Source organism: Dromaius novaehollandiae, chromosome 29 (assembly GCF_036370855.1).
Source record: "Dromaius novaehollandiae isolate bDroNov1 chromosome 29, bDroNov1.hap1, whole genome shotgun sequence".
In the NCBI taxonomy this organism is placed as follows: domain Eukaryota; kingdom Metazoa; phylum Chordata; class Aves; order Casuariiformes; family Dromaiidae; genus Dromaius; species Dromaius novaehollandiae.
In genome coordinates, this window is record NC_088126.1 from 2,072,368 (window position 1) to 2,089,696 (window position 17,329).

Consider the following 17,329-nt stretch of genomic DNA (forward strand, 5'->3'; position numbering starts at 1 on the left):
GGGGCGTTTTACCCTGGTTTGGCCATTTTCTGCTTTTTTGTCCCCGTTTCGGCCACGCTCACCGGTGCTGTCGGAGCCGAAGGCAGTTTGCAAAATCCCTCGGGGGGGCCGAAAGGGAGCAAAACCCCGCGGGGGGGCCGAGGCCGGGCACCTCCAGCCCCGGCGGCTGGGTCAGTACCATGCCGTGTCCCCCCTCCCCGCGCGACGCCGCGCCGGGCGGATAATAGCCGGGCTGCAGGGCGATTTCATGGCGATTAACCCCGCGCCTCGCGCCGGGGCGGCTGCTGCCCTCGGCACCGGCTCCCGGGCCTGTCGAGGGCGGATGACGGCGATGTCGGTCCCCGCCGGCGGTTTTATTAGTCCCAGAGCATCGTTTCGGGCAGGAGAGGCCGGGATGGGTCGGAGGCCGCTGGGGAAATGCCTGCGGGAATGCGGCCAGGGAAATTCCCGCGGGAATGCGACCGGGGAAATGCCTGCAGGAACGCGACCGGGGAAATGCCCACGGGAACGCAACCGGGGAAATTCCCGCGGGAAGGCGGCCTGGCGAGGCCGAGCGCGGCGGAGGCCGGCGGATGCTGCCGGCGCGGGGGCCGCTCGCTGCGGCCGGGGTGGTGGGGGGAGGCTGCGGCGGGGCGAGGGGGGGGCCCGGGCGAGCGAGCGGGCGGCGGGGGCGTTTTAATGACATTCCATTAAAGCTGCCTTTGGGGCCGCCGCGGCCGCCATGTGCTCCCCATTCTCATGGTAATCGGGAGACATCTGTATAGAGGCGCTTTTCTCATCAAAGATGGCTCTCTTCAAAGACGCTCCTGGGAAACCCTTCACCTCTGACCCGCCGGGTCAGGCCCGACACAGGGCCTCTATAGTCCCCGCTACTGTAAAGCCGAGTAGCCTTTTTCCTCGGCGAACCTGGCCAGGTCCCGGCTTTTCACGGGGCTTGGGGGGGGGGGCCCGGCATCGGCTCGGCGCGGGGAAGGGTCCCCCCCGCGCCCCCGGCCGTGTCGGTACCCGCGGGATGGGGGGAAGAGCCCAAATGAGCCGGGGATGGAGAAGGAGGATAAAACGCCCCGAAATGGCCGAAAAACCAGCCGTTTCGGTGGCCGCCGCGGAAAGCTGCCGCGATTTGGCGTGAATTAACGCGTGCTCACGGGGGAGCGGGTGGCCGGGGGACGCGGTGCCCCCGGTGCGCTGCCATCTCCCCCCCACGCCCCGGCATCCCCATCCCACCACTGCCTAACGAAGCGCCCAGCTAACGAGGCACCGGAGGGGGCCACGGGGTTTTAAGGGAAAGGGGGGTGTCCCACCCCGATGCCCCCCCATATGGGCATCCGGCTTCTCCCAGCCGGGGCTGCCCGCGTGGGGAAACCGAGGCACGGGGCAGCCGAGCGGGGCAGGGAGGGGGCAGGCGCCGTTTCGGCAGCGGGAGCCCCCCCCCCCCCCCGAAGGGCTCTGCCAGCGGGGGCATTTTCGGGGCCGCGAGGCCGGGCCGGGGCCGGGGGTGCTGAAGCATGGTGTTGACTCAACAGGGAATTAAGCTCATTATAAACCGCTGGGGACCCGGGCAGGACCTGCGGGGGGGGGGGGGAGGCGCCAAGGGCATGAAATCCACGGGGGGGGCCAGGGCGTCCCGGGGGCTCGGGCGCCGCGGTCGGCGCCGGGGGTTATTGGGGTGACGGCGGAGAGGGGACGCGGGGGGGGCTCCCGAAAGGGCTGTTTCGCCTCCCCGGCCGCAGCCAGCCCTGGCCGGGGAAGGGCTGGTGGCCGGGTGGATTCTCTAGTGTCTAATACAGGGGTTGGTCGCGGCGGCCCCTCGCCCGGCGCCTCGTCTGCATTCAGCTGCGCCGGCGCGATCGTTCCCTTTGTGCCTGCGTCTCCCTCGCCGGAGACTCCCCAAGTCTCCTTCTCCCGCGCTAACAGCTTGGCATCGAACCCTTATTATTCTCTTGTCAATTAGATTTTCCGAAGTCCTCATATTTTGCGGAGGGCGTTCTCCCTGCCCGGCGGCGCTGCCTCCCGCACAATTATCCCAGGCGGAATGGCGGCTCTGGAAGTGCCTCTGCCGCAGCCGAACGCACAAAGCTTCACAGCGCGGCTCAGTCCCGGGCTGGGGCTGGGGGAGAGGGTCGGTCCCGGTGCCTCCCCCCCCCCGGATAACAGGGATTCAGGGGCTTCCCTGGGATGGGGATGAAGATGAGGATGGGGAGAAGGCTGTGGATGGGGTTGGGGATGGGGATGGCCATGGGGAGAAGATGAGGATGAAGATGAGGATGGGGTCAAGGATGGGGTCAAGGATGGGGATGAGGATGGGGATGGGAATGGGATGAAGAGATGAGGATGATGATGACAATGGGGAGAAGACAAGGATGAAGGTGGGGATGAGGATGATAATGGGGATGGGGACAAGAATGGGAATGAAAATGGAGAAGGAGATGAGGAAGAGGAAGGGGATGGGGATAGATATAGAAATGAAAATGCAGAAGGGGCTGAGGAAGAGGAAGGGGATGGGGATGAAGAGAGGGTTGGGGATGAGGGTGGGGAGACAATAATGACGGAGATGGAACTAGAGATGGGGATGGGGATGATGTTGGGGAGAAGAGGAGGATGAAGATGAGGATGAGGATGATAATGGAGATGGGGCAAGGAATGGGAATGAAAATGGAGAAGGGCGTGAGGAAGAGGATGGGAACGGGGATGAGCATGGGGCCAGGAATAGGGATGAAGAGAGAGGTGAGGATGAGGATGGGGCCAGCTAAGCCATGGGGAGGCAGTTAAAGGGCCATGCAGACCATTTTTGGGGTCTGACGGTTCCTAGAGTGGGGAAGGGGAGGGCCTGGCTCTGCAGCGTGCACGGGAACTGGCGAGGCCGCGGGGACCCCTCCGAGCGCCGCAGCCCCCGTGCCGGCCGATAAATCCTCCCGTCGTATATACGCCACCCGAGCGCGCGCGCGAGCCGGGTTCTGTCTGGTGCCTTAATGTCAGGCCTGTAAATTAGCTGCGGCACGGAGGCGACCTTGACGAGCTCCGCAGGGCGCCGAGGCGGCGGGGCGGGCACCGCCGAGGGAGCAGCTTCGCCGGGGCCGGCGGCCGGGAAGGAGCCGCTGCCGGCGACGATCCGCCTCCCGGCCGGGCTTCCTCGCCGTCTCCCGGCTGCCAAAGAGTTAAGGCGCCGAGCCCGGCGCAGACCCCTCGCATAGCATCTAGCTACTGACCGCAAACTTACCTCCGAATTATCGATCGGCTCCGCGGCCCCGTGCGCGGGCACACGCACGCCTGTGCACGAGCATGCATGCACACACACGTGCATGCACATGCATGCATTTCCCACCCCCGCTTGCATTTCCATCTGCTTTTTTAGTGCTTTTCATCGCCTTTCGCCAGCTCCCCAGCAGGAAGCTGGGCCCGGGCCGACCCCTCGCACCCTCGCGCGGGGCAGGATCGGGCCCCGGCGCGTCGCCCGGTGCCAGCCCGTGGGAGGAGCTCGCGGCCGCCGAGCATCGCGTGAGGGAATTTTGCCACCGCTCTTTTAACTGACAGAAATCTCGATTTCACAGATTTTCCTGACAGGCAATTTTCACTTGTTTAATTCCAGTGACAATCAGGAAATTCGGTGGCAGATGGAGCAGCCCGGCGCGGCGGCCAAACGGGGAGCGGGGCTGCAAGGCCCATCCCCGAGCCGGGCGCAGCTCCCCGCTTCCAGCCAAGCAGCTACTTAATCGATCGATCGAGAAATTTATCTGCCGCCGCCAGCGCCCGCGCCGTTGGATCGCCTCCCGGGCTGCTAAAATTAGCAGCCGGCAGCGCGGCGGTGCCGTGCCGGGGGGGTGCGGGGGGGGGGGGGTGCGTTGGGCACCGCGCGCGTGCGAGACGGGCGCTGCCGCCCACCTGCTCCGGTGCCTCGCCGCGGCCGCGCTCGGATCGCGGGGGCAAGGGCAACCGGGAGCCGGGACACGGCAGAGCCACGGGAGGTGTTGAAGGCACCGGGGTTGGTGTTAGATGCACCGGGGTTGGTGTTAGCTGCACCGGGGTTGGTGTTAGATGCACCGGGGTTGGTGTTAGATGCACCGGGGTTGCTGTTAGATGCTCGCAGAGCGGTGCGACAGGGCAAAGACAGCATTAGGTGCATGAGGGGTGGCATTGGGTGCATGAAGGGTGGCATTAGATGCACCAGGGACAGCATTAGGTGCACCAGGGACAGCATTAGCTGCAGGATTGATGACACTAGCTGCACAAGGGCTGCAGTGAGTTGCATGCACATGGCTGCAGCAGGGTCAAGGGCAGCATTAGCTGCAGCAGGGCTGGTTTTGATGCACCACGGCTGACATCAGCTGCGTGCACAGGGATGCAGGAGGGCCAAGGGCAGCGTTGGATGCAGGCGAGGCGGCACTCGATGCCCCAGGGTTGGCGTTCGCTGCGTGCACAGGGCTGCAGCGGGGCCCAGCACAGATTAGCCGCAGCGGGGCTGGCACTAGCTGCACCCTCAGCTCCCGGGCAGCGGGATGGGGTGAACACACACATCCCCTTCCCAGCTGTCCTGCATGAGTGTGAGTGACCCAAAACCAGGGGGAACCGGAGGGGAGAAACATCCCAGCAAGAGGCAAAGGTTGGCACCGTCCGGGGCTAAACCCTGGATCCCGCTGGCTGCAAAACCGGAGCTCGTCTGCAGCCGGGTCCCCTTCCTCCCGCTTTGCAGCCGAGTGCTCCCTGCACGCCCTTAATGCAGCTTCACCCCGCGTTTATCTGCCACCAGCGAGCAAATCGACGCCTTTGAATCAGCTGAAATTGCACGCTTGGATTTTATAGCCGCCTCTCCTCCCGCCACGGCCCGAAAATGCGCTAACGCAGGGCGGGTTGGCGGCTGCCGCTCTGCAAAAGCACCGCGGCGACGGGCAGGACGGAGGGATGCAGAGTTTCCCCGGCGCTGATGATGCCGTGGGGACGGGCTCGCTGCTTTTACATGCAAATGGACGAGGCACCAGGGACAAGGCCATTGAAATAGCCCCGGTGGATGCGAAAGGCAGCAATTTTGTACTGTCCCTGGACAGATTAGCCACTATTAAGGGGGAAAAAAGGCTGCATTTTGATGTGCAAAACGGATATGCCCCCCCCCCCAAACGCTGCTCCAGTAGGCACTCGAGTATTTAAAAGTGGCTTTTTTTGTTTATTATTTTTAATTTCCATCACCCCCCCCCAGCGTGGCCCCCGATCCGCCTCCAAGGCCTGCCCTCCTCTGATTGACTGTGATTGACGGCTCGGACCGTCGTTTTGAAGGAGGCAAATTCTCAATTTGCAGCTTTCTCGCAATATAATTTTATTTTTCAGGGCTTTTTGTTTTTTTTTTCCTAAGGACTTGGCTGGGGGGGGGGGGGAATGCTTCAAACCCCGACCCCCCCCCCCTTGCTCGGAGCGTGCCGCGAGCCGAACCACCTCCCAGGCGTGCGGGGTCCCGCCGCGCTGCCCCGGGGCAATAACTTTCCCCGTGGCCTTTTCCGGCTCGTCCTTGAATTAATTCCCAGCGCCTCGGCTCCTGTTGCGCCGCGCCGCCGCATAACTCACCCCGCTCGGTGTTTGTTTAAAATATTCCCCGCCGGACGTTATTTATAGAAGGGTCAAATGAAGCTGGGCCCGTGTCCTTTGGTTTGAAAAGGCCACTTTTGACTTTTCTCTAATGGGCTTTTAAAAACCTGTAATAAAACACGGGCGGCTCCGGCGCGGGCATCGCCGTTCCCCCCCCACACACACACCCCGGCCCCAGCTTCGCGCCCGCCGCTGGGTTTCGGGGCGGTGGCGGGATGCTGCGGCCCTGGTGCCGGTGGCTGCTCGGGCCTGGGGACGCGTTTGCCACCACCCTGGCAGGGGCTGTACTGGGATGAGACTGGGAGCATACTGGCATCGGACTGGGGGACTGTAAAGGGATCAGACTGGGACTATGCAGGGATCAGACTGGGGGGCCATACTGGGATGAGACTGGGCTGGTACTGGGATCAGACTGGGGGCCATACAGGAGTGAGACCGGGGGCCATACTGGGATGAAACCAGGCCCATAGTGGGATCAGACTGGGGGCCATACAGGAATGAGACTAGGACCATACTGGGATCAGAGTGGGACTATACTGGGATCAGACTGGGAGCCATACTGGGATCAGCCTGGAGGCCGTACAGGAATGAGACTGGGACCATACTGGGATCAGACTGGGGAGCCATACAGGGATGAGCCTGGCACCACACTGGGGGCCCATACTGGGGTCAAACTGGGGGCCATATAGGAATGAGCCTGGCACCATACTGGGATCAGACTGGGGAGGCCACACAGGGCTCAGACGGGTCCCACTGGGCGCAGACGGAGCCATACTGGGATGAGACTGGGCCCATACTGGGAGCAGCTGGGGGGCGAGCGGGCTCCGGGCCCAGCTGGCTGCCACCTCCGGCCCCGGCACGCAGCCCCGGGAGGGCGGGAGCGCCGCTGGCGCGCGTTCAGCAAGCGTCAGCTCTCATTACGGTGCCGATCGCACCGAAGAAAAAAAAGGTGTTGGATTATTTTTTTTAAGAGCAGAAAAAGGAGAAAAAAAACCAGCTCACGATTCGCAGGGGAGCTCGGCGTCTCGCAGACAATGAGCGCTCAAAAAAAGAAAAGGGGGGGGGGAATAACACCACCAGCACACGCGTTCGTCAGCCGAGGGAAGTGGAGGGATTAGGATATAATATAGGTTTTATTTTATTTTTATAAATAGTCCGCACCTCTCCCTTGCCCAGGGCCCGAGACACGTCCCACTGCCCTGCGCGGGGCCGAGGCGCCGCTCCGGAGTCTCTCGCTGGGCTTCGGAGCTGCTTTTCCGCAGATCCGAAACCTCCGTTTCTTTTTACTCCCCTCAAACAGGGAGACGGGGAGGGGGGGGAAAAAAATCACTGTCGCTGTCAAGGCCACTGCGGTCACGAGTTCTCCGTTCTCAAGGGCCGGCCGCGCGGGGAGGCTTCGGGGGGAGGCGGCGGCGAGGGGAGGGGGGTCGCGGTCCTTTTTAAGGCTCCATCCCCGCCCCGTCGTCGCCCCGGGGCCTGATCCTGCTCACTGCATGGCGATGTAGGGCCAGTTGAAGGTGGAGCCCGACAGCAGCATGTCCCGGATGAGGGTCTCGATGGGCGTCTTGCCCACGAGGCGCACGAAGAAGAGCTGCTCGATGACGGGCGCCGAGACGAGGCGCAGCGAGGGCAGGCGCAGCAGCAGGCGCCCGAAGCGGCTCGGCTGGCTGGGGTGCTGGCTCCGCACGTACTCCTCCAGCGCGCACTGCGACTTCTCCTGCACGCTCTCCACGGGGCCCAGCTCCGACAGCCCCACGGCGTCTGGCGCGGGGGAGCAAGCAGAGGCGTCAGCGGGGCCGCCCCGAAACCCGGCCGCCCCGAAACCCGGCCGCCCTGCACAGCAAATGTCTCCTTGAGATGCCAAAGTTGCATTTCTGTATGCTATAGGAAAGATATTCATATATATATAAAAAATACATATATGTATATCTCTACATAATGGTTCAATACACGGAAAATATCGCTAACGGCTTCAGCCTTTATCACCCTGGGGAAATTGGTTCTCCAAGAGGGGGAAACTCACTGCAAGGGGGGAGCCAGGGCGCTTGGGCATCACCCAACCGTCGGCCCCCTGCCACCCCAGTGCCGGCCGCTTGCTGCCCTGCTGCTGCGTCCCGCAGGGTGCTGGGACACCCCGGCAGCGTCACCCCGCTGGGGCCGGTCTCCTGGGCAGCCCAGGGGATGGGTTTGCCAGTGTGCAGCCTGCATCGCTTTTCCGGGGCTCGTTTAGACATAGGGGTTTCAAACGCGAGCCGACGTCCCTCCTGCTCTCCCCCGGCTCCGGGGCTCAACTCGCCCTTTAGCAGTGGCGCTCACGAGAGTCCCCAGCCCGCCAGCAGCATCGGCGTCACCGGGAACGGCCAGGCAGGAAACAATGGGGCCTTTCGGAAAAGCAAAATTTTGGCTCCCGGCATCTCATTTGCTTTTTCTGGCTAATCTGGACATTTAAGCGTTGTCCGGCTGAGCCTCACGGGGCTCACGCACGCCCTGAATCGCAGGCACGGCGCTCTGCCTGGGAGCATGGGCTGGGCTGGGAATTTGGGCACCTCCAAGAGGCAGCAGCAACCGTCTCCCACTGCTTTTCTCTTCCAAAACTCCAGGTTTCGGGGTTAAAAAAAAAGTACAGATCAATCACTGAGGGTGTAAAACCCCCCTGAATCCAGCTGGAACCCCCAGGTGGGACACGGGAGCTGGGGTGAAGTTGTTTTTGGCTTGCTTCGAAGGGTAGAAAATGCTGCAAATCCCAACAGACTTCCCTGCCGCGGCCCCCAGCCGGGCTCGAACCCGGCAGGACGAAAGGTCGGTGGCTGCAGCAGCCACCTCCCGGTTACCGGGCACCAAACAGATCCCCCCGGGGCTACGGTCCAGCATGGAAAATCAGCAAGGTTTTTCTTTGTTTAGTCCTCGTCCCTCCCACGCTGCTGTCTTTTAGCTTTGATTTTTTTTAAGAATTAAAAAAGAAAAAAAAAAGCATCTAGTCTCAACTGGTTTTGTTTGGAGACTGCTCAAATGCAATCATTGGGGAGCGAAAAATCAAAACCTTCGTTTGAAGCCGAACAGTCAGGTTCATTGGGGTTTTCATTTTGGATAAAACAGTTCTTGCAACCCAGCCGGACCCGCGAGGCCAGTTGCCATGGGCCCCCCGAGAGCCACCTCTTTCCACAGGTAGAAACAGCCAGAACTGCTTCACCGGGACCGTGCAGGGGCTCGTTGAGGTTGAGGGTCTCAGGGACAGGCGAGCTCAGCGCGGGAGGCAGCTCCCAGCCGCTACTACCCATCCCTCCCTTTGCTGCAAGGGTGGAAACCTCTGTTTTTGGGGCTTGGTTCCCGCTGCAGATCCATGTTCTGCTCTGGCCGGGGAAGGCGGGGAGGAGCGGGGCTGTTCCCAGCCACGGGTGCTCAAAGCGGCCCCTCCAGCGAGGCTTTTGGCGGGGGCATCACGCATGTGCACTGGGCACCGCTGTGCCAGGAGAGGGACAGGGGGGCTCGCAGCCCCCGTGCCACAGGGTGGGGCTGGGGCGGTGGGCACCGAGACACGATGGGACACGGAAGGGGGGATCTGGGACACCGCAGAGGTGTCGGGGGAGCTCCCAGCCCTGCGGCCCTCAGCCCCCTCATCCTGGAGCCATCCCATGGGTGGGGGGAGCCACGGAGGAGAGGAGGCAGGACCTTTTGGCCTCACCTTGTTTGGCCACGCCCCCTTTAGCCCCACCCTGCTCCCCCCTTCCTATTCAGCCTCCCTCTATTTTGCCCTGCCCTCTTAAGCCCTGTCCTGCTTAGCCCCACCCACTCAGCCCCACCCCATTTAGCCCCACCCACCCCCACTTGGCCTCAGCCCACCCAGCCCTGCCCCATTCGGCACCACCTGCCTGGCCACACCCATTCATCCCTGCCCTGCTTAGCCCCACCCATTCATCGCCATTCAACCCCAGCCCCACCCATTCAACCCCAGCCCCATTCATCCCCAGCCACACCCATTCATCCCCATTCATCCCCAGCCCATCTAGCGTCGCCTTTTCTAGCCCCACCCACCCAGCCCCACCCTCCTGGCCACACCCCCTTTAGCCCCACCCCACCGGTCCTCACCCGGCGTGAAGAGAGCCACGGCCTTGAGGCAGGCGTACTCGGCAGCGTCCACGTGCAGCGCCTTGAGCTTCTCCACCTGCTCCTGGAAGACGCGGATGTGGTCCATGAAGGCGACGACGCGGTCGGCCGACATGGGGGCGGCGTGGAGGCCGGCGGCCGCCAGCAGCGGGGCCACGTGCAGCGGCATGGCGCACTGGGCCGCGTTGAGCACGAACAGCTCGCTCCACGTCATGCGCAGCAGGGCCACCTGGTCGGAGAGCTGGAAGTCCGGGAAGAAGGGGATGCCCTTGGCCCACTCGATGGCACTGAAGAGGAGGCGGGCGGCCAGCTCGCAGATGTTCTCGATGCCCATGACGTTACTGGGCTGCAGGCACTGGGCCCCGTAGCGGGCCGTGGGGTAGGGCTCTGCCCGCAGCAGCAGCGAGATGAAGCCGCTCAGGTAGCTGTGGCCGGCGTAGGGGTCCCCGTTGCTGAGCGGGTACTGCCCGGGGCTGCTCTGGGGATGCGCCATGCGGCCCCGCTGCACGGCTGCGGGAGCGGAGCACGGAGGTCAGCGCGGGAGCCCCGGCACCACGGCCCCCCGCTATCCTCCCCCGGCCTCTCTGCAGCGCGGCCCCCTTGCATCACCCTCGCAACGCCCCCACCTCGCGGAAAGAGGGGGCCAGGTCACCCCATCCCGCTTTAGAGGGGGAAAGGAGCACGGGGGACATGCCACCCCGGCTGGGGACATGCCACCCCAGCTGGGGACAAACCCCGGGGGCCTGGCAGCCCTTCCACCTCCCAGCAAGATGGTGGTTGACTCATTAGCCACCCCAGGCAACGCTGGCTCGCCGCCAGCTTTTTATTAGGGAAGGGCATAACAGATTTTGGGGCCCCCATGCAGGCATTCAGGGTCGCCGCGTCCTTGCATCCAGCGCTAATGAGATGGGGCTAACGAGGGGCCACCCCCACGGAGGTGTCCTGGGCGCCTGCCCAGGCTCCAGCACCAGCAACCGCCTCGACGGGCACCCGTTAGCTTCCCTCCTTCACCCCCATTTTGGTCTTTCCTCCTGTTTGGAGAGTTTGGGATGAAAAACCTCTCCAGACTGGCCTGGAAACATCCTCCGCGAGCCGCCCCGAGCGGGCTCCGGCGCCCGGCCCCACGCTCGCCCCGGGCATCGCCGCCCCCCGCCGCGTGGGCAGCCCTTGAGGGAGGCTTAGCTTAATGCGGCTTGACAATCCCCAGTGTCATCCAGCGGTCGGGATCGCCGCCCCGAGCCGGATCCCAGCTCCCCCGGCTCCTGGCAGCAGGAGCGGCCAAACCCCAGGGCCGCGGCCGGCCGGGCGCCGCAGCCTCCCTCGGTGCAGGGTGCTGCGGGACGCCTGCGTCCTGTTCCTGCTCTCCTCCGAGCTGCCCGGCTGCAGGACGCAGCAGTCCCAGTCGCATCCCACCCCGGCTGCTTTGCGCTCCTCGCCTCCGATATAACCCCCCATTGCATCTCCGCCAGCCCAAAAACTGTCCCCTTCCAGCTTTTCCTGAGCACAACAGCAGCAAAAAGCAACAGACCCCAATTTGTCTCAATTTCTTTTGTTTTCCAAAAGATCTCCATGCCCAAAAGCTCCTATGAGCCTGCAATGAGAAAGCGGCCCCGGCTGCGAGGGACGCTGGGTTTTGCAGACGGGCCTGGACGGCCCCGTAGGGTTTAACGGAACAGGAGGGAAAAGGTCCCCTGAAAGTCAGCGCAGGGCAGCTAGGCCAGTGCTTTGATCCGTCGCAACCCCTTTCTGCACCTCTTTGGGGCAAAACGGTAGGTTCAGAATTACCGGGTTTAGTTCCCGGAGGATGAAATGACCCGTTTCAGCCCAAACACAGCTGCGAAAATAAAGGGAGCGCCGTGAAAATAAAGGCTTCACCCAGCCTGATTTATCCACTGCGCACACCACCTCGAATTGTAACCTCCGTCGGCTCACAAAAATCACCCGGCGCTGGCGGGGCCGGATCCAGCAGCCGAACAAACCCCTAACGCTGAGCCGCGGCTCGGCTCCACTGGACCAAACTGGTTCCCATCACTCGTGTCCTGCCCAGAGGGATTTTCCAAAAGCCAAGATTTGGTCTCCCCTTCCTAAACCCTGCCTGGCACCAGCTCGGCTCCTCGCTCTGTTCCCTGGGGGGAGGAGGGAGGTTGCTGGGGGGTTTTGTCACCTGTAGCATCGCTAAGAAATAATTTCAGCCAAAACCAGCGGTTGGATCCCAGGAGTCTTTTGGGACTGGTTCCCAGCCGCTCTCCCGGGCGAGACGGGGGCCCCGTCCCGGCGATGCCGTCGGGGCTGCGGGAAGGGAAACTGAGGCACGGAGCGGCCGGTCGCCCGACGCCTGCCGGACGGCCTCGATCAGCGCCCGGTTCCTCCCTCGAGTCGGAGAAGCCGCCGGCGGCTCAACTGCAGCCTGTGGGTTTCAACCAGCCTCACATAGCGCAGGAAATAAGGCAAAAAAACCCCAGAAAGGCTGTTTTTTCGGTACGCACCCAAAAAACGTAGCACCAATAATGCACAAGCACAGCGAAACCTCCCGCTGCTGCCAAGACACCTCGCAGCGGGGACGAGGAGAGCGCGACGGGAAGCAGCGAACGGGGAAGCAGAATGACGGGAAGCAGCCCCCGAAACCCCGGGGCGAGCCAAGAGGCCACCGCCGATTCATTCCCCCGGCCGGGAATATTTTACCCAAACGCTTTTTAATGGGCATCTTTGAGCCGTGCAAGGTGCTTTCCTGGGAGCGGGCACCGGGGCGAGCAGCAAACAAAACCATCCGGGGCAGAGCAGCCGCTCGCGGCAATTTCCTTTTCTGAATTAAAACAAAAGGGGAAAAAAAGGGGGGAAAAAACAACAAAAAAAAAGCCAAATTCTAACCCCAAACGCCCCCGCCAAGCGCAGCAGCGGCTCCCCTGAGCGGAGCAGCCCAAAGCAGCAGCAATCCCGCGGGAGTGGGGCAGCTCGGCTCGGGAACGGGCCAAAATGACCCATTTTTCACACGGCTCATGAAACCCGGAGGCTGCACCTCTCCCTCTGCCCCCAAAATGCTGCGGTGTTTTCAACACAGAAAAAAAAATGATTATTATTATTATTATCATTTTAACATGGCTGAGAAATCTCTTTTTTAATTAGAAGAAATCGAAGCGGGGACGTGCTGTCCAGACAAGGGTGCAGGTCGGCCTTGAGAAATGGGGTTGAACTCCACATTTTGGGCAGCCCCAGCACAAACATCAGCTACCAGCAGCGATGCCAGAAATCCCGGGGAATTTGCCCAGTTTCTGGAAAAGGAGTTAATCCCTGTGTATCTAGTGCGGCAGGACAAGGAAGATGTGCTAGGAGCAGGTCTTGCTGCCCGGAGGATACACACACTTTCCCCCCCACCCGGCTCCTCTCCATCGTTGCCCCATCGCGGGCAACGTTTTAGTACAAACTTGGTAACTCGGTCGTGCTCGCGGGGCTCCCCGAGACCGCGCTGGGGTTGCACATCGCGCCTGGAGGCGGAAGGACTTTCTTCTCCTTCAAGCAAGGGATTTGGGTGCAGCTGAGCCATTTCCAGCTCCCGCAGCAAGCGGTGCCCCAGCAATTCATTGGAAAAAGAGAAAAAAAAATCCAGGAGCAGCGTGGGGAGTGGAGCTGCTAGAAAACACTCCCGCCTCTTGCAGCATTATGTCGATTCAAGTGCCGAGAAACCGCTCAAAATCCCACCGCCGAGCCTGCGCCGGGGCATCCCGCGGTCTGAGCCCGCGTGGGGCCGCCGAGGCGTTTTCCTCCACGCAAAGGCACCGGCGATTTTGCTGCGATGCAGCACCACGACGTGCCCCAAGGTTTGCTGCCTTCTCTTAATTTTACTGATTTTTTTTAAATCCAGAGCAGTGACTTTTTGGCCGCTCCGGCCAACTGTTGCTGCACCGACCTGCAGCAGAAAACCCCGGCTGGAAATCGCCGCCGGCCTTCGGAGAGGGGCTTTAACAGCAAAACTGCACCTATGAGACCAACATGACGACAAGGGGGGAAAATAGACGGATGCAAACCCCACGTCTCGGCGATCGGGGATGCACCAGATGGGTTTTAGGCTGCCGGCACTGACGGGGAAGGATAACCTCATCCTTCACCCCTTTCACCCACTGAGAATATTCCTGCATGCAATGAGGGTGACGGAGGTGCCTCAGCCCGAATTTGATCAGCTCTAAACTGGAAGGATTTTCTGCCAGGGAAAAGAAGGGGAAGAATAAAATCGGCGGCAGCTTTTGGGCTTTCTCACGCTCCTGCTTCGCGTGCCGAGAGCACGCGACACCCCCGCGATGCTCAGATCCGGAGGGGCTGGAGCGATGCTCCTCCGGGAGACGAACGCGGCATCGGCTCGCCGGCAGGGTCCCGCGAGGAGGGCGAAGCTGCCGCCCCGGCCGCCCCGCGCGCGCGGCCGAGCCGTTGAACCACGATCCCAAGGGAGCCGCGGCGGCACTGAGCCCTCCCCGCCGCTTCCAGCCCTTTCGCTCAGCCAATGCACCCGAGGGGCTCAAACCCACCGCTCCGTCTATGCAATTAGCAAAAATAAAATACAAAGAAACTAAAAAACATCGCCGGGTCCCTCACTAAGGGCTGAGCACTCCGGACAATTCATTTCACGCGCTGCTCAGGGCTGAGCTTTCGGCACAGCGTGACGGCATCTGGCTGGGAGAGCCCCGCGCCAGCCGCTACCCAAATCCTTCACGATCGCATTTTGCCCTAGTGCACAATTTCAAGCTTAAAAAGAAATACTTCTAAAGCTGATGCTTTCGGGAAAAGAAAAAAAATGATTATGTGGCTGGTTGAAGTCAGACAAGGTAGCAGCACATGTCATATTCTTGTTAGCTTGAAACGCAATTTTAATCCCGGTCACGCTACGTATTAGAGCGGCCGATTCAGACTAATTAACTTCAGATTTGCCGGACACTCCTCCCCGAAGCCAAAGTCCAAATCTTTTAGAGAATATCTGCATTATCGCCCTCTAATTCCCTGCTTTTCTAAAGCCAGCACATCCCCGATCCACATATAACGGAGGGGAAGAGTAAATTGCTCCCATCCCTGCACAGACACGAACCTATAAATCAAGCCCTAGTTAAGCCCCAAAGAAACTAGAAGTTCCCTGGTTCAAGAAAGCAGTTTCGCTGATGATTTAATTAAGCCAAATAAGAAACAGGTTCCCTCCGCGGAGCCCTTTGCCGCGCGGCTGGGAGCGGAGGGTGTTGGGGCAGCGCGGCGGTTTACGGCCGCTGTCACGTTTCCTTCTCCTTCAGGGCGAGGAGAGCAGCGGCGCGGGGCTTCGCTTCGCTCGCGGGAGGAGAGGAGAAGCGGGAGCGACGGCGGCACGTTTCGGGTCGCAAAAAGGAGGAGAAAGGGGGGGAAAAAAGAAAAAAAAAGAAAAAATGGGGATGGTTTTTGGGACGAGGTTTGTGGCAGGTGAGGGATCTCGGAGGCGCTGGGGGACGCGGCGCACGGTGCCCAGCGTGACTTCGGCCGGGGAAGTTTGTCCCCAATTTCGGGGCATCTGCCCCAAAACGACGGGGCGGAGGGGGAGAAGGGCCGGCTCCGTGGTCGGGGGGATCCCGTGGCGCCGGGCGGCACCGGGCCAGGCCCCGCCGGAGAGGGGACCGGGGGAAGGAGCGGTGGCAACAGGGGAAGAGAGGACGGAGGGAGAGACAGAAAGAGGGATAAAGAGAGCAGCGGGAAAGGAAAAATGAAAGAAAAATGCAGGAGAGTTTTCTCTTTCTTTTTCCCCCTCCTTTTTCTTTCTCTTTCCTTCCCCTCTGCGAGTCCTTTCTCTCCCTCTTTCACTTTCTTTCTCTTTCACTTTTTCTTTATTCTTTTCCTTTCTCTTTCTCTCTGCTCTCCTTCTTTTTCTTTCTCTTCAGGCTCCCTTTTTACTTTCTCTTGATCTCTTTCTCTTTTTCTTTCTTTTGTCTTTTTCTTCGTCATTTTTGCTCCCTTGATCTTTTCCTTCTTTTTCCCCCTCTTTTCCCCATTCTTTTCCTTTCTTGTTCTCTTGTGCTTTTTTGTCTCCCATTCTTTTTTCTTTCTCACTCCCTCTTACCCTTTCTTCTTTTTCTTCCCTCTTCCCCTTTTCACTCCGTCATCCTTTTCTTTTTCCCCCTTTCCACCTCCTTTTATCCTTTTTCTCCCGTTCTTTTTCCTTTTTCATTCCCTCTTGCCTTTTCTTTTTCTCACTTTCCACTCCCTCTTGCCTCTTTCCCCCTCTCCTTCCATTCCCTCCTGCTCCCTTTCCTCCCCTTACCCTCTTTTTTCCTCCCTCTGCCTTCCTCCCTCTCCTTCCTTTGCACTCTTCTCCTCCTTTAAGCTCCGCTCTCCTTTCTCTTCCTTTTTTCTTTGCTTTCCTTTCGCTTCCCTCTTGCTCTTTTCGACTTTTTCTTTTTCCCCTCTTTGCTCTGCTCTTTGCCCTGCTCTCGCTGCGCCCGCACTGCCCGGCGTCCGGTACCCGATGCCGATGCCCGGTACCCGACGCCGATGCTCGGTTCCCCCGTCCGATACCCGGTACCCGATGCCGGTGTCCAGTACCCGATGCCGATGCTCGGTGCCGGTACCCGGTGCCCGGTGCCCGCTCACCTTCCCGCCGCATGCCGACGCGGAGGCACTTGCGCAGGCGGCAGTACTGGCACTGGTTGCGGTGGTGCTGGTCCACGGGGCAGTCGCGGCCGCCGCGGCAGCTGTAGGAGAGGTTGCGGCGCACGGAGCGCTTGAAGAAGCTCTTGCAGCCCTCGCAGGTGAGCTGCCCGTAGTGCTTGCCGCTCGCCTTGTCGCCGCACACCAGGCAGTCCGCCGCCGCCGCCGCCTTCTCCGCCGCCCCCGGCCCCGCCGCCCCCGGCCCCGCCGCCGCCTTGGCCGCGCCCGCCGCCTCCGGGCCGCAGGGCGGCGGCTCCGGCCCCGGCCAGGGCCCCGCCGCCGTGGCCATGCGGGGGGCGGCGGGGCCGCTGCGGGGGCTGCGGCGGGCGGAGCGGGGCGCTCAGGCTGGGGGGGCCGCGGCGGCGGGGCCCGAGGGATGGAGGGATGGGGAGAGGGGAGCTGGAGGAGGGCGGCTGGGACAGAGGGATGGAGGGATGGGGAGAGGGGAGCTGGAGGAGGGCAGCCGGGACGGAGGGATGGGGAGAGGGGAGCTGGAGGAGGGCGGCCGGGATAGGGGGACAGGGCAGAGAAGAGCGGCCGGGACGGAGGGATGGGGAAAGGACCCGAGGAGGAGTGCGCTCAGGACAGGGGGACGGGGCGGAGGGGAGTGCGCTCAGGATGGAGGGATGTGGAAAGGAGAGCTGGAGGAGTGCGCTCGGGAGGGAGGGATGGGGAAAGGAGAGCTGGAGGAGTGCGCTCGGGAGGGAGGGATGGGGAAGGACGGGCGGAGGAGTGCGCTCGGGATAGGGGGACGCGGGGACGGGGCGGAGAAGTGCGCTGAGGATGGAGGGATGGGGAAGGGAGGGATGGAGGAGTGCGCTGGGGAGGGAGGGAGGGAGGGAGGGCCGGGGCAGGAGCGGCGGCGGCGGGCGCCGGGCCGGGGAAGGACTGGCGGGGGAGGAGGAGGAGGAGAAAGAGAAAAGTTCCTTCCCCTCCCAGCGAGGGGAGCGGGGGCTGCCGGCGCGGCGGGCGGGCCGGCTCCGGGGGCGGGGGCCGGTCCGGGGGG

At 61.9% G+C, this 17,329-nt stretch overlaps 1 protein-coding gene across 1 annotated transcript; it reads right to left on the reverse strand.

Moving 5' to 3' along the window:
- Nucleotides 1-6,663: 6,663 nt before the first annotated feature.
- LOC112995270 (COUP transcription factor 2-like) lies at nucleotides 6,664-17,010 on the reverse strand. Its single transcript, XM_064498984.1, has 3 exons — nucleotides 16,267-17,010; nucleotides 9,658-10,185; nucleotides 6,664-7,332 (listed from the first exon to the last, which is right to left on the reverse strand). Exons 1-3 carry the CDS (start codon nucleotides 16,610-16,612, stop codon nucleotides 7,058-7,060), a joined length of 1,149 nt encoding a protein of 382 aa, XP_064355054.1. The 5' UTR covers nucleotides 16,613-17,010; the 3' UTR covers nucleotides 6,664-7,057.
- Between the last annotated feature and the right edge of the window lie 319 nt (nucleotides 17,011-17,329).